Here is a 16847-nt window from a genome sequence, read left to right as displayed (position 1 = left end):
GGGAGGACCTGAGGTTATCAGGGGCAGCAGCCCTCGGACCGGAATGAACCCAAGTAAAGAAACAGGGCTCTCCCAGGAGACCTGGGCACGGCGACCAGGGCTCTGTCAGCCACACGTCCCGTCTCTGCTGGTGGCCAGCACTGCAGGCTGCTTCCTCCACGCCTGCCTGGCCTACACTCGCCCTTCTGCACGTTTCCCATGAATTTACGTCTTTCCAGCTCATTATCCTGTTGTAACATTATCCCCACTTCACAAATGCGGAAACTCAAGCAAAGCACTCAAGGATGTGTTCCAGATTCCTGGGCGGTGAAATGCAGAGCTGGATGTGACCCCAGGCAGTCTGACTCAGGACCCCACATCCTTAACCCCGGGGGATGCAGCAAAGAAACCAACCCCACGTGCGGAGACGGCGCTCCCATGACTGGGGTGTGGGAGATACTGTTCCAGCGCCACCTCCTCAGCCCTTCCAGATGCCACGGTGCCCTCTGGGTATTTAAACCTGCTGCAAATTCATAAAGAACTCGCTGAACTGTCAGCCTATGAGAAAGCCCAGAGATGGCGGTTCTAGCTTGGATACTGTGCAGCGTGGCCACATTATGGGAATTTAACGAAATGTCTGCTGACAGGCACATAATGTAGTAACACCAGGAAAACGAAAAAACTGGCCAGTGGCCCAGATCTGGCAGGAGTGTAGCTGAGCCTCAGAAATGCCGAACATTTTCAACGAAAATGAAAGAGCACCGCAGGCAGCTGGAGCCCACGTCTGCTGGACCCTCACGCGCGGATACTAAGAAAGAGCGACCTCGAGGATGCCCTCTGCGAACACAGTAATGTGCATAAAGGCCACAGCGGCACCTCTAGGAGGGAGCTTTGCCGTTGCTGCCAGAAGGGGCGATGGCTACGGGGACAGGCAGTGGTCCGCAGAGTGGGCGGAGAGACAGGAGTGTTTGAAAGCTGGAAGTATCTGGTCCTCTCAAGCGCACTGTGGGGCAGAACTATTATCACCCCTCTTCCACAGATGGGAAAACTGAGGCAGAGCAGGTTCGGCTACGTTGCCCGGATTCTGTAGCTATTAAAGGGGCAGAGCTGGATTTGAACTCGGGAGACTTTCAGGCTGTGATCCCTCGAAGCCAGGGGTTCAATGGCTCCAGGGCTTCTGCGGGCGGGTGTGGGCAAAACTAAAAGTCTCCTCTCGTCCAGTTCAAGTCCTGAGCCCCTGGCGGGAAGCGAGGGGCACAGGAACGGCAAACGCAGAGCCCTGGGCAGAAGTCCCACCCCCTCCCTGAGGATGGTCACAGGTTGATGGACCTCTCGCCCCAAGGCACATGGTCCTAAGGCCTCCGAAATACATTCAGGATGGCTAGAAGGTCCAGGATCCCTCATTCACAATTCCTGAATCCAGAAGATTCTGAAACCTAAAACCTCTTCATTTAACTCACTTGGGAAAAGACCTGAACTCCCTGAGGCAGAACGGGACCTACTGGGTACGAGCGTCAGCCTCGGGCATCGCTCTCCTGAGATGCAGACACTTCCCTGCAGAAGCGTGAGCGTCCGGTGGACACGTCAGCATCCCCACGGGCGGTGGCGGGGCTGCAGGTGGACGGTGCCACCCCTTCCCAGCAGCAGGAGTCACAGGGAGGAAGCTGTGCTTAAAGACTTCAACCACGAAGTTACTTTTTAATTAAGCAAATCACAGATAAACCCCTTCTCTACTTAAAAACTACAAGATTCCAGAGAACTCCGCCCCCCTCTGCCGACCTCCTGCCCCAGTCCTGGCGCCCCTTCACTGCCCTCCCCGCCCCGAGTGGACCCCTGCCCTGTGGGTGCGCATCCTTCCAACCACTGGAGCCCCGTTTATCTCAAGGTGCTCCCTCTGCTGTCACACTGCCCCTACCTTCAGTGGAAAATGCCTGTTACACTCTCCGAAATCCCCTTCCTTCCAGATGGGCACACAACTGCCCCCGTGGTGGTCTGGAGACCGTCACCCCGGGGGTGTGCATGGTGGTGTCCACCCCGAGATCCTGGGAGGAAGCCACGCTCACATCCTACCTGTGCACTGGGGACACCAAGGCAGGTCAGTCCTACCCGGGCCACCTCGTTTCCCAGCGCATCCCGAGAACATCCGAACTCCGCCTCCAAACTCCGCCTGGATCTACAGGCCATGAACCCCGTGGCCTCAGTTATTCCACGAAAGCCAAGAACCAGAAATTTAAGGAAGAGGCTTTGACTGAACGCCAGGGAGGTTACAGAGGACGCACTGCAAACCCAGGCTTTCTTCAGAGGAGAACTCCCAGGTCTCACTCAGACAACCGAGTCCTGGGTCAGGTAGTCCCAGGCGGCAGTGGGGGTTGGGGAGGCAGTGAGGGGCAGAGAGGCTGGGCAGGGGCAGCAGGAAACGCCCAACTGGGAAGGCACGGGCTTCCCGACCTTGCCCGGGGGCACCAGACTGCACCCCACACCACAGACCCTGCTGCAGGATCACACTTCTGCAGCACACGCGTGTCTGTTGACATGATGAAAACCCTTGAATCACTCACAGAAGAAGGCAGAGTCACACATCTGAACCTGAAGCCCGAGGGGGTCTCTGATTTGCACTTAGCCTTTGCCCGGCGGCACTGATTCAAAGGTCTGGGACCTGGCCTTTGAATCCCTAGGGCAGCGTCACTTTTCCCACTTCAGGCTTACAGTACTACTTAAAAAGCAGGAAAAAATATTTTAGAAAGATGCCCACCCTGGGGGCTTCCCTGGTGGTGCAGTGGTTGAGAGTCCGCCTGCCGATGCAGGGGACACGGGTTCGTGCCCCGGTCCGGGAAGATCCCACGTGCCGCGGAGCGGCTGGGCCCGTGAGCCATGTCCGCTGAGCCTGCACGTCCGGAGCCTGTGCTCCGCAACGGGAGAGGCCACAACAGTGAGAGGCCCGCGTACCGCAAAAAAAAAAAAAGAAAGATGCCCACCCTAAATAGCTACAATAAAGTATCAATTCTTAAAGAATCATATGGAAAGTTTATTTATGTGGAACTACTTTTTCAGTGGTACCAATATAAATGATGTTACTGTATCAAGAGAGAAAGCTTTCCATTTCCTTTCTCTCTTTTTCTTTAAAGGAAGAACCTTTCTTTAAAATAATTTATTTTTGGCTGCGTTGGGTCTTTGCTGTGTGTGGATTTTCTCTAGTTGCGGCGAGCGGGGGCTACTCTTCGTTGCGGCGCACGGGCTTCTCATTGTGGTGGCTCCTCTTGTTGCAGAGCATGGACTCTAGGCGCGCGGGCTCAGTAGTTGTGGCTCGCGGGCTCTAGAGCACAGGCTCAGTAGTTGTGGCGCACGGGCTCAGTTGCTCCGCGGCATGTGGGATCTTCCCGGACCAGGGCTCGAACTCGTGTCCCCTGCATTGGCAGGCAGATTCCTAACCACTGCACCACCAGGGAAGTCCTTTCCCTGTTTTCTGATCGATGCCCTTGGGTTGCTCCTCCAAGCTGAGCATCAGAAGCCACTCCAACAGGAGGACCCTGCCGGCTTCCCCTCTTTAGGCCTCTGACTCACCACGTGCGTTTCAGACCTCGACGCTTTATGATTTAATAGTAACGTGTTGCTTCTGATCTGCTTTCCCATCTTTGTCTTACTTCCTGCCTTTCTGTTATCTGGCTCCGTCTCAAGTGCGTCTGACCTGCATTCCTGGATCTGTTCTACTAGCGTTGTATGGTCTCTCAGAAGAATCAGAAATTAAAATGCGATACTGCAATCCTTTCACAATACTGTGAAGCTGATATTTTTTCCTTAACATTTAACAAGAAAAGCAAGTATTCCTTCTACCCTACTGGACGACCTGACACAGACGACGATTCCACGCAGGCTGCCTTCTAGCAAACCCATGTAACACCTGCGCTTGGCAATGCTCTACAGTCAAAGTACGTCTCTCTCTTCAAATCACCGAACTGGAACATTCACTCACAAAGTAAATATGGACAGGAAGTAAGGCTAACTGCTAACGCTCTTTGAAATTAATTTTACCCTCAAGTTGTTTTGTCTGTGTTTCTGATGTAGTTAGTTTTGGGTGACACACCTGTCGACAGGTATGCTCTCGTACTGGTGATGTGACATCACTGCACTCATGGGATAAACGTGTACTGAACGTGATCAGCCTGCCGGGGGGAAAAACATGTAAATTAATAAATGCCTTACAGGGAGCGTCTTCTATCAAACAGGTTAGAAAACATAGAGGGAAGGACATAAGTGAAGTTGGAGGAGCACAGCCATGAAGGGCTTTGCAGAGATGAAGTTTCCCTGAACTTGTGTGTGAAAAGAGTCTTAGACAGTTGTTCTAAGGGTGCTTTGATTTAAAGAGGTGATTCTAGCTGTTAATGCTTTGGGGTATTACCAACTATCAAACTTATGACATTCTGTAAAGATTTTCAAAATGAAAAAATTCAGAGACTAGAACTAAATTAAACACCAGTTGGGGGAATATCCTAAGTTTCTGATTCAAAGCTCTTACAAAAATACACACTTGGTTCCAGTAGATAAGCTTTCAGTTGCATTTTTTTTTTAAACTTTAGTTCTGTTTGGTGTTAAAAAAAAAAAAAGGTAAGTAGTTTCAGTTCAGGGCAGAGCAAATGGATATGAATTAGCTCTTTAAAAAAAGTCAAGTTCGTGACTTGAGTTAGATTTAGTAAATTAGGGAGAAGGGACAAGTATGAAATTAAAGAAAATTCGGCTCTTAGGATGGTTAAACCCTAAAGTCTTCCTAAGGCAAATCAACTCTTCTTGTAAATCTTTGTAGAACAAGGAATTTTTTTTTTTTTTTTAATTTTTAAATTTATTTATTTATTTTGGCTGTGTTGGGTCTTCGTTTCTGTGCGAGGGCTTTCTCTAGCTGTGGCGAGCGGGGGCCACTCTTCATTGCGGTGCGCGGGCCTCTCACTATCGCGGCCTCTCTTGTTGCGGAGCACAGGCTCCAGACGCGCAGGCTCAGTATTGTGGCTCACGGGCCCAGTTGCTCCACGGCATGTGGGATCTTCCCAGACCAGGGCTCGAACCCGTGTCCCCTGCATTGGCAGGCAGATTCTCAACTACTGCGCCACCAGGGAAGCCCAAGGAATTCTTTCGTAATTAAATGGCCACCACACTAGCTTATCTGTCACATAAATTTGGAACACTGCATCTCTCGTTTTTCAAAATGATATACACGCCTGAGCTCTTCCACTACAGGAAAACTGTGGAGGGACTATATCAGGAGGCCGGTTTATAGACCAGTTTTGTGACCTTGGGCAAGTCATCTAAACCTCCGGGCCTCTGTTTCCCCATCTGTAGAATGAGGTGGGCGTGGGGTGTGTGGAGTCACACCAAGGGCTCCCCCCAGCTCCAACATTCTCTCCCTAGTTTATTTCAAGGGGCTGATGGTAACCGTGGCCCCTTCTGAAAGTTAAAAAACATGCTGCTCACACAGTGCACTTGAACCAATATCCTAATGCTGCTCTAGGTGCTGCCAGGACGAACGGAGCTGGCTCCTAACATGCCTTCGGAGCTGGCCTTTTAAAGGCTAGGCAACTCGGCATGTACAACAGTGTATAACGGCTGCGATCAATTTAAAATGTTCCTCAGTTCCCACTAGAAATGGGAACATTTGGAATTCATCTGGGTTGGTTTTTTCCACTTTCTCTCTCCTTCGACTCTCTTCCTTCTGCTTCTTTTACTAACTTATCCACGTGCACAACGATCAGGCTGAAGACAGCGTAGGGCACACAGGGCATTTAAAAGGTGACACGGTAGGGGAATTAACTTGGCATTTTTGCAAATGATAAAAATAAAATGAGATGCTGAAAAGCAATTCGAGGAGATAAGTGGGCAGAAGGCTTTGTGTGGTCCTGCTTCTAACTGGAATTTTGTCGGCACCTCTGAATCAGCAACTGGTTACAGGGGGCTCCACAGACCCTCCCCACGGGCCCAGCCTCCCCCTACCTGCGGCTGCAGTCTCGTCCCGACAGGATGATAACTGAGGCCACAGATGCCACTCACCATCGGGGGGCCCCTGCTGGTCCTGCCCTGACCTCAGACCCGGCTCTGGAACCTGGCCCCTCTCTCTCTGTCCATCCACATGGACTTCTGCCAGCTGCCAGCCAGGCAAACACTTGGCAGCTCTCACTAGACACCTGTCACCAGACGGGCATTTCCCCAATTTCTGCCAGCGGCCAACAGCTCGACCTCACTGCTCCCACCACACGCACAGGCGCGTGCACGCTTGAACACACAGGCTCGCCACGCACGCTGCCTGAACCCTGCCTGGTCTCGAGGCTGAGAGCTCCTCAAGCTGGCCTTAAGCGACCCCCAGCCTCCCGGGGGGGGCAGGGGAGTGGAGTGGAACATTGGAGCACGAGTCAGGCACGGGGTCCGCGTGGACCACGGTGTGGCTCTGGGGTCAGTGACGCTGGCCTTCAGAGCGGAGGCCAGACCCTGTGGGAGCGCCTCTCTCCACATCTACTTGGAAACATTCCAGTTGACTGCAGGGGTTCCTAGTACTTCACATAATCTCTGCCCACTCAGAAGGCAAAAATGGGGTTGCCTCTGGCCACCCATTTAGAGAACATTTTGATCTCACTTTTAATTGCTCATATCCTATGCTTATGACTGACATACGGGCTATCATTTTTATGTCTATGTTTGCCTTCGTCAGTACTACCTAGTCTTCCCCCATCTAGATAATTTGTAGACAAACAGGATTTGACTAAAAAAATTTTTTTGCTCTAAGTTTCCTGAAACTCTCCCCAAATGAACTATCTGATAACCTGTACAAATAATTGCTGCAGATTCATTCAAGCTCCCAGAGGCTACATGCCTTTTATGACTCACTTCTCACTTCTTCCGCTTCCTGGAAGGAAAACATCGTCCTGTGAGGCTTAACCTTTGGTGCTGGTGTAACTGATTCCAGTCTCCCTCCTGGTGTGCGGGGCGCCCTGCGGCCCTTGTTTTGCCTGTTTGCATAGTGTTATTTTGACCCCGTACTGAAATAAAACTCTTTTTGATGGAGGAAGGTGTTTTGTCCCTCAAGTGTATAGGCGAGAGACAAAGGCCGGCAGCCGCGGGGATGCACGTATATGCTCGTCCTCACGCTGGCTCTGGAGTGGCCTCTACCGGCTTTGACCTCGGACCAGTGCTGGTACCAATCTCTGTGCCTCGATTCCTCCATGCGCCGTGGAACCTCCTTCAGAGGGTCTGACTCAGAGCAAACCCTCAAGAGACGTTAAAAATTAGTCTTATTTTGGCCAGAATATTTCCGATGCTATTTAAAAGAGCCAAGTAACATATAGGAGCGCTTATCTATTGGAATTGTTAGTAATTTTTTTTTTTTCTGGATATTTATCTGACATGAGGCCCCTTCAATGTTTTATTGGCTTGGCCAAAAAATTCGTGTGGGTTTTTCCATAACATCTTAACAGAAAAAAACCGAACGAACTTTTTGGCCAACCCAATACAATGGCTTGTTTCTTGAAATTTTTAAAATTAAGATCACTTTTAGCACATAGCATTTTCCCGAGGGTTTTAATTGTCTCTCCTCTACCGGTGAGTCCCGAGGTCAGCCCAGTCGAACGTCCTGGGTTTCAAGGTTTATCTCCCATTTGAGGAATGGATACCGTTGCTTATTCTCCAATGTTACCAGCGCAGCTCGATCTTTCTCTAACTTCCTTATTATTCCCACGTTCATTTTCTTCTTCTCGTTCTCCCGAACGTTTCCCATGATCACGCTGACTGCCAACAGCACTCGGTTAATAATTCAGCATCTTCACACGTTTTGAAACTTCGAGGCAGTTCACGCAACACACACATCAGGTAAGTCTCAGGTGAGACCCTGTCCTACCCAGGGACTTGGCTGGGAGTCTGGGGAATGTGAAGGAAAACCGCACCCAGGCTCCCTGCAGGGGTGAGGGACACACAGGTAAGCAAGGTGGGACCTTTCCCTCCCAGCAACTTCCATCACGGGCCACAGCTGAAGACTCCCAGACATACATGCATGTGGGTTTATGTTCTCACAGTGCAGATAAAAATCAGTGGACTCAGTACTGAGGGTTTTTCGTCTTCGTCTGTCAGTTCCAGGAATGCCTATGACTTCTGCCGTCTGCCGTCTGAGATGACTCACGGTGGGGCTGGACTGGGCAGCTAGGTCCCGTGTGGCATCTTACAGACCCTCAAGGACGGCAACTGTGTCACGTCCTTGCAGAACCAAGAACCGCTTCTTTTAAGAAGGGTGTGTTACCCCAGCCAACCCACATCTCCTTTCACTCTTGACAACATCTTCCACTTTATTGGAAGTGGACCAGGTCCCGTATCCCATAAGCAGATATCTGGCTTTTCCTTCTCACTGGGCAGCCTGGTGCACAGCAGCCCTCTGGGACCTGAGCCATCACCAGCACCCCTGGAAGGCTTCTTAAACTACCCGCAGACACTGTGACTCAGTCAGCCTGGGGTGGGGTCTGAGCCCGGGCGTTGCTAACAGGTTCCCAGGTGGTGGTGGTGGTGACGCTGGCCCGGTGGCCGCACTCTGAGAACCACTGACATTCAGAAACCAGTTTTTAATGACTTGCCACATCTGTGTCTCTGGTGCAGCTTTTTGATGTCCTGGTTTCCCCAGCTAAAAACAGGAATAATCCCACCAACCACCAGCTTGTACCTAATCCGAAAATATCAGGTTGATACAGCCTCGCACATAGAAACCTGCAGCTGATCTCGGGAAAAGCGTGTCCTGAAAACTTTAAGACGTGTTCAAACCGCCACACCTGACGGTGCACCTGCCTCGAAGGAGGCACGTGAGGTTGCCCTCCTTGGTGAGCTGCTCCACCAGGCAGGCACGTGGGCACGTGGCACCCGACACCTGGCAGACGCTGCCTGGGGAGAGGCCTTGGTGTCGCGACCGTGCCCGGCACATGCCAGGCCCAAAGCAGACGTGCACGTGCTCGTCCTCACGAACTATCACAGGTACTCGGCACCAACAGTGATGCTCTAAGGCAGGTGATGGCACGCACCGGCGTTTCGGGAGGGTGGCCGGAACATCTCCATCACGTCCCGGAAATGCCTCCCAAGCCCGGGCCGTTCGCCCTCTTACCCACCTGTGCCCCAGCAGATCCACAAACGAGACCTCCCAGGGCTACCTGCAGAACAGACCTGGAACCAGACCCCGTCAGGTGACCTGCAGCCAGCGCTGCATCAGCACCCGTCCTGCCCTGCGGCCACTCCCACAGCAGATAGAGCGAGGCTCCCAGGGCACAGCCCTGCCCCGCTTCGGCCGCTGGCGTGTTTTCAGGTGGCAGAGGAAGCCCGGCGCCCAAGGCCCCCCACGTCTGACCCACCTCTGTGTCCAAGATCATCTTCCGCCCCAACTGGCCACTCGGGCTCTGGCCACACTGGCCACCGCCTTCCTCTTCCACAAAAAGCCAAGCGGAGCCAGCTTTTACCCTGGCGGCCGCCGTGCACCGGGCACGTAGTCTCAGCCCAGAAGTCACTTCCTCAGAGACGCCGACCGCACTTGTCCCTCTGCATCCCGCTGCTTTATTCCATTTCTTCCTAGTGCTGGTTATCTGAAAGCATGTTATTGGCTGACTTATGATTTATGGGCTGCGGGCCCCCCATCAGCCCACCAAGTACGTCTCAGTGGGCAGAGGTTTGGTGACGTGCACGGCAGTATCCAGAATCTGTCGTGTCTAGAACGGCACGTGGTGTGCCTAAGTGGTAACTACGCATAATATCTGAGGTGAATTCACTTCTCTTTCAGACTGGTCTGTTTTGCAGAATTCCTGAGATGCAGACTCCCTGAAGTATAGTTTTTGCCCGTGGTAATGGGTCCCCTGGGCTCGGTGAGCTCATCCTTGGTGAGAATTCTCTTCCACGTGAGTCTCGGCTCCAGTGATGCCCCACGGAGGTTTCATTTCTGACCCTGAGGTTCCAGCGAGCTCCCCTGGTTCTTCTGTCAGCCCTGGAGAGCAGCTGGAATTTGGAAAGGAACATGTAGCCACGTGTGGTGCAGACTCCAAGGCGCTGATGTCCTTCCCGCCCACGGCCCGGGGCAGTTGTCCAGCTTTGGAGCTGAGGCCCTGTGCTGCGCAGAGATCTGTTATCACTGATGCTCTGAGGCCCGGCTTCGTCCCGGGGGCTCAGTTCTAAGTGCAGAAGAGGCCTGAGATCTCAGCCCCGGGCCCCGTGCAGGGATAACCCAGGCCCCTGGGCCCCTTTCTGGTTCAGCTGCCCTGTGGTGCCCTGTGTCACTCCAGCGTGAATCTGTCCTGGGTCTCTGCCCAGTACCCCCTTTCCTGTGCTGGAGGTCAGCGCTGTGTCCGTATTTGGATAATGTCACCTCTTACCTGGTGTGTCTGGATGCTCCCAGCTTCCATGTGGACCAGAAGATCCTTCACCTGCACCCTCTCCTTTGTGCTCCTGACCTGACCCTGTGTCCCGGGGACTTCATGTCGTGTGCTCTGCTTTATGGCCCTGTTAACACACCTGTTCCTCAGGCCTGCTCCAAAGCACCGAGCAGGCTGCCGGGCACCCAGGGCACATGCGATAAATACTTGCTCTTAAAGGAAAGAGTGACTTTCAACATTTTGTCACCAACAGCCGGTCGTGCTGGCCACTGCAGCTCACTGCCCTCCCCAGAGGCCAGTTCATCCTGTCAAACCACAGAGCCTTCTGCAAGAAATCTTCTACCGTAGCAGAGGGGAGGAAGGGTGGTCATTAGGGGGCGAGAAAGAAGGGGCACCTCAATGGCCTTTAAAAGCCAGTGATGCCCCTGGAGCCACTCACGACTACAGGCAGAAGTGGGACACACCTCTTACCGCGATTCCCTCGACTGGCCCCAGATACACCCAGGCTTCCACACTGGGAAGGCGGGGATATAGTAACAGTAAGAGCAGTAGCTGATCTCTGCAAGCGCTACTGCAGGCCGGACATACGTCAGGGGCCTTACGTAATAACACAAGGGACAAGTACACGGGTGGGTGGAGTGGGTCTACCCCATACTGGGGTGCCTGGTGCCTGCAGACGCTATCCATCTGTCTGTCCACACACACTTCTCACTTATCAGAGTACCCTGGGTGCCCTTTTCACCATAGAGTCATATTTTTACATTTGTGTGTTTCAAAGAATTATTTTTTATGCTTTACAATGGATTTAAATAAATGAACATTTTTACCTTGCCTAACACTAAACCTTGATATATTTTTAAAATTTAAAATAAAAAAATAAGATAAACAAAACCCCTAAAGCTTTCCCACAGGGGCCAGGCCCCCAGACCTGCTCCAGGAAACCATCCTCTGCCTTTTCTCTTGGACAGGTTTCCTCCTACCTGGGACAGGTGGGAGCAGAGCCTGGGCTGAGCCTCAAAGCCTGGAGGTGATGGAGACAACGCTGCCTATCCTTACAGGTGTGTGAGTCTCCAAGAGGCTGTGTCTCCAGGGGCCAGCAGACAGCACCACTGCCCTTGGGCGCAGTGGAGCCCAGGAAGCCAGAGGAGTGGGGTCGGGGGATTCCTGACTGCAGAGCTAGAGACAGCACAACTCCGGGCTCAAGGGTCAGCTGGGTGTCCTCAGCTTTGCCATCTGTACAATGGGGCCATGAAATGCCCAGACCGAATGATCCACTATTAATACAGTGCTTGCCATATGCCTCTGACACAAACACGATACAAACAAGTGTTAAATAAGGAAATGTCCTGAAATTCCAAACCAAGCAAAGCCCAGCTCTGGACGCAGCATATCCTTAGGGATATGAGGACAGGCTGCCCACTCCATCCTGCTTTGGGGAACGACTTCGTTCTTTGCCTCTTAAGACCCTGCAGGAAAGAACAGGATGTCCCCAAACACGTGGGCTCCTGCGGAACGGGTGCCGTCCAGCCTCGGGTGGGGGACGCTTTTCCTGGCAGGTGGCCTTTTTCTCATCTGTCCTTGTAGCCTCCCCACCACTGCCGAGGCTCTGAGGACACTGTGAGCGAGAACCCGGCTCTTGAGGAAAAGACACGTGAGTCTGGCTCATGTGATTTCTCTGCTGGAGGGTCTGCTGCCAGGGTGAGGGCGGGGCCAGCCTGTTAAGCTGCAAGGTCTCGCTTTCTTCCCCTCCCCCACACCTTAGGAAAGGAAGCCCCGTTAACAGCCGTGTCCGCTAGGGCAAGCACTTAAAGCTAAGACACAACTGACTTCTGGCCCCAAATCGGGTTTTCATTAGTGACTAAATAACAGAAACACAGTGCAGCGGGTAAAACCTCCTCTCCAGCACCTTGTACCCAGTGCGGGCCGGCGGGGAGTCTGGCACAGAAAGGGGACGGGAGGGAAGGAAAGAAAGAAAAGAGGTTTTCACAGAAAGGGTACAGCGCTCATTTTTCGGGTAAACATCTCTCTATCCGAGAGCGGTGTTTTTCAACCTTGGCTAAACATTAATCCCCTGAGGAGTCTAAAAGCATCTGGTTGCCCAGGTCACAGCCCCAGGCCAGGCCAGTGTGTTCAGTTGTTTTTTCTCTAAAGTCAGCAAGCCAAACACTAAAAGTTACACACGGTTCTAAAAGGCCTAGTGGGCTCGCCCCGAGCAGGGGTGGACAAACTTCTGCGAAGGAGCAGAGACTAAACGTTCTCGGCTTTGTAGGGCCACAGCGTCTTGGTCGTATCTGCTCAGCTCTGCCATCGTGGCATGAGAGTGCTCACGGATGATACACGTGGCAACACGTGAGCACAGCCGTGTTCCAACAAAACTTTATTTACAGCAACAGACAGTGGACCAGAGTTGGCCTGCGGGCCGGCGTCTGCCCATCCCTAGCCCAGAGGAGACGGGACAGTGGCTCTGCTAAATCTCTCCTGAACACCTCCAAACACATTTCCCCTCCCAACACGAGACCCCGCCCTTTGCAAACCCAGTCATGAAAAGTCATGTCGAACACCCAGCAAGCGTGTGTTCAGCCAGACCGTGGAGGGTAGGTGGCTGGAGCCAGGCAGGGGCGCCTAGGCCTCGCCCCACTCCTCCGTCTACTTCTGTGTATGTCAGAACGTTTGCCAAGACGAAACATTTAGAAGAGGAAATTTTTTTAAAAAGAGAGGAAAATTCCCTCATTAAAAATGCCACAAGCTGAAACTGGCGGGATGTCTGGGGACCGCGGGGCCCGAGCCCGGGCGCGGCCCTGGGACGCAACGCAGGTGGCCCGGGGGGTGGCACGGAGGATACTCACGACCAGTAGAGCAGCATGGGCAGGAAGGGGCAGATGATGAGGGCCTGCAGCACCTGCCAGTCCCGGCACAGGGCGGCCAGCCCGGGCATGAGGAGCTGCCCCGCCGTGGCCACGAAGCTCGCCACCATTGTGATCAGGAACCGCTTTCCCGGGGGGCAGAGCTCTATGCCTGGAACACAGAAGGGACAAGAGAGCCGTGAGCGCCGGGCCAGCACGCTTCCCATCTGGCCAAGGGCTGCAAGGTGGTGCGTCAAGGCTGAGATGCTCGTTTGTGCAGCTGGACGAGCTGAGGCTCCCCCTGCAAAGGGAGCGAGATCGTTGCTCAGGGTCACAGAGCAAGTCGCGGCCGAAGAACGCTGTGATGGAGAGCGGCCAGCTCAGGAACTAGGAGACGCTGCCTCGCGGGGAGACAGAGCGCGTGCGTCACACGCGGCCCCCATACCTTCTGCTCTCTCGGCGCCTCTGAGCTCCCTCTGCCGCCCTTCCTTCCGTCTCTGCTGCTGGACCACGCGGCCCTCCCAACCTCTGCACAGGGCACAGGAAGCCCAGCCCAGCTCCCCCCGCCTCACCACCCCTCCTTCCGTCCCACTGCTCCCCGAGCTCTGAGTTCCAGGCAACCCACTCACACGTGAGACCAAGACAGGTCAGTCGCACCCAATCCACCTTCTGAACAAGACAGAAGCCAAACCATGAAGCAGACTGGATCACGTAGGGCGGATCTCACCCAAGCCCCCCCTCCCTCTCAGAATTCTGCTGCCCCCGTGACCTGGGCATCCCACGCACCCCCCTCAGATGACGGCTCTGCCAGTAGGGGCAGGTCTGATTCACCTTCATACCTGCAAAAACACCGGTGTCTGCCTTCAATAAATGCCAAGGACACAGTCCCTCCTGTTTGCAAGAATCTATGCTCTTAATTTGACCTTGCGCAAAAAAAGATGGTCACAAAACCTTAACTTGTAGCACCCAAGTGACAACCAGTGCACACCCACTACATGAGTTCCTGTAATAAGAGTCCCCAATGCTAGAAAGTACATCTGGGTTTTATGTATTTTCCCCCTATAGAGCCTGTAATTTGTCTGCTATTCTTCCTCAACAATTTGCAGGATTCCCTAAAGCTTGCTTTTTTTTTCACTTTTTTTAAAAAAAAGCGTAGTTAAAATGATTTTTTAAAAAAGAATGAGACCCTCAGGAGAGAATATTTCTCACGTCTCTGTATCCAGAGACTGTTCGTAGATCAGTGGCTACAGCCCATCTGCTGGTTGTCCAGAGGCCAGAGCAGAGGTCAGAGGTCAAAAGGCAGTAAGAAGGGAAGCAGATGAGAGGGGGCGGAACAGGCAGATTACATCTGGCCACAGGAGGGAATCGGCATTAACAAGGACCATGCACTACGCCAGCCAATAGCTACACCAGCTCATCTGTAAGGAAGAAATAACAGCCGCCCGCGTCTCCACCCCTGCCCTGCCGCAGACAAGCAGGTCAGCGTCCCAGCTACCCGTGCGCGACAGAGAAGCCTGGCCTTGCTACCAGCTGCCCATGCGCGACAGAGAAGCCTGGCCTCGCTCATAAAGAACTTCTGCTATTTAATTAAGAAAACAGGATCAAACAGTTCTCTCCTGGCCATTTACTGTGCTGCTGTTCCTTTCAGCGCCCAGGCCAGGTTCACGTAAAGGATCACTTCCTAGCGGGGCTCAGGTATTTACCCCACATCTGGCGTTCCTTTCTTTTTTTTTTTTTTAACTTTTAATTTATATTGGAGTATAGCCGATTAACAATGTTGTGATAGTTTCAGGTGGACAGCAAAGGGACTCAGCCATACATATACGTGTATCCATTCTCCCCCAAACTCCCCTCCCATCCAGGCTGCCACATAACACTGAGCAGAGCTCCCTGTGCTATGCAGTAGGCCCCTGTTGGTTATCCGTTTTAAATATAGTCGATCCCGGGCTTCCCTGGTGGCGCAGCGGTTGAGAGTCCGCCTGCCGATGCAGGGGACACGGGTTCGTGTCCTGGTCCGGGAAGATCCCACGTGCCGCGGAGCGGCTGGGCCCGTGAGCCATGGCCGCTGAGCCTGCGCGTCCGGAGCCTGCGCTCCGCAACGGGAGAGGCCACAACAGTGAGAGGCCCGCGTACCGCAAAAAAAAAAAAAATAAAATAAAATAAAAAATATATATAGTCGATCCCAAACTCCCTAACTATCCCTTCCCCCCGCCCACCTGGCATTTCCCCTCTTAAAAATAATAAAGAGATCAGGGTCTTTTAGAAAAGACTAACAGTTGCAGGCTCTAGTTTTCACGTATTAAATAAGCACAAGCAGTGGATGCGCTGCCATGGAAACCAGAACTCGGCATCCGCCAGGGCGAGTGTGATGCTCTGAGGCTCGGCACAGGTTAAGATCAGATGAGAAAATTCAGCGCTTGGCCCCTCAGAGAGGGAGCGTCAAGGCAGCATAACGGCTTCACGTCCTCGGGTTCGCTGTTTCGATAGGCCCTGCGCGGGGCTGGCGGTTCTCCTCTTCTCCACCTGGCTCTTAAGTATGAAAATATCTGCAGCTATCGTTCTGTTCCCCCAGGCCCCCTTCGGGACGTCTAATCCCACACGTCAGTCTACACCACGTGCTGTCACACCGGGGATCACAGGCCACTTCCCAAACCCGGGGCGAGGTTTGTGGGTGACAAAGCAGCATCGCCCCTCGACAGGCAGAGGGTTCCACAGTCTGGCTCCTCCTCCCTCGACCCTCCCCGTGACCACTGCTCAGACGACGATGACCTTGTCGTGGTTCTCCTTCCACAGGGTCTCTCCTTGCTCGCCCGTAAGTGGCCCGAGCGATCCTCTCACTCCCAGCTACCTGGACGGGAAGCATCAGCGTCACCGGGGAGCTTGTTAGGCACACAGAGCCTCAGGCCCCACCTAGGCCCCCAGGATCACACCTGCGTTTTAACAAGAGCCTCAGATGCCCCCCTGACAGGCACTGGCGCACCGTGCTTCTCCCAAACCGTGGGCATCACCCACAGCAGGAGAAATGCTTTTGTCTCCCAGGCACACGTCTATGAGAGCGGAATAAGTAAAATCGTTTCCCGACCTCTCCAGGGCTTCTGTTTTGCTAGGAATCCTAGCAGAGATTTTGCTTTATCTCATCGGGTAGAAGAACGTAGAGCGTTCCAGCAGATCTACAGCATTTCAGTATTCCTGCTGAGGCAATGGAAAAACACAGCCATTCGATGTAAGGACACGGGTATGACACTTACAATGACCCTTCTGCCTTGACTCACCAGGAATCCGTTCCGAACTGCCTGAAATCAACTACGTCTGAAGGTGGCTGTAAAGATGTTTAAAAAAGAAAAAGCAATTATCAAAGAACCTCAGGCACTTTGGGTTTGCCTTTAATCACATGCTCCTTTTGGATGATGAGAAGTCAGCTTTTCTGAAGTGAGGAGAGGAAGGAATACATCAGAGGGTGAACGTCCTAAGTCCCCGCATCTGGGAGGGGGTGGGGACTGCAGGTAGATGGTTCTACCCAAGGAAGGTCTGATCCCAGCTCTGTGCACAGGAGCGCTCAACCCTCATCCTTTCTTAAATGCATTTTTAAAAAGCTGTGCGTGCTTGCCGCAGTTCCGGGAGCCTACGTTTTCTTGGGATCTCGAAGTGCTCCCAGCTGCTC

The 16847-nt window shown here is 53.0% G+C and overlaps 1 protein-coding gene across 5 annotated transcripts in view; it reads right to left on the bottom strand.

Moving 5' to 3' along the window:
* The window catches only part of SLC22A23 (solute carrier family 22 member 23), a 141415-nt gene that overhangs the window by 22972 nt on the left and 101596 nt on the right, over positions 1-16847 (bottom strand). For 3 of the 5 annotated variants that reach the window (XR_007479481.1, XM_049715415.1, XM_012537182.3), the window contains one exon: positions 13190-13358. The exons of 1 other annotated variant lie outside the window; for it this stretch is intronic. Coding sequence is in view for 3 of the 4 variants with exons in the window: in XM_012537182.3 (XP_012392636.3) it covers positions 13190-13358 (169 nt within the window). In the remaining variant the exon portion in view is untranslated. Of the gene's footprint in view, positions 1-13189; positions 13359-16847 lie in introns of those variants that run through there. One more of the 5 variants, XM_049715416.1, reaches the window with a different exon arrangement.

Source organism: Orcinus orca, chromosome 10 (assembly GCF_937001465.1).
Source record: "Orcinus orca chromosome 10, mOrcOrc1.1, whole genome shotgun sequence".
NCBI classification, from domain to species: Eukaryota; Metazoa; Chordata; class Mammalia; order Artiodactyla; family Delphinidae; genus Orcinus; species Orcinus orca.
This window is presented reverse-complemented; position numbering and strand designations above follow the sequence as displayed.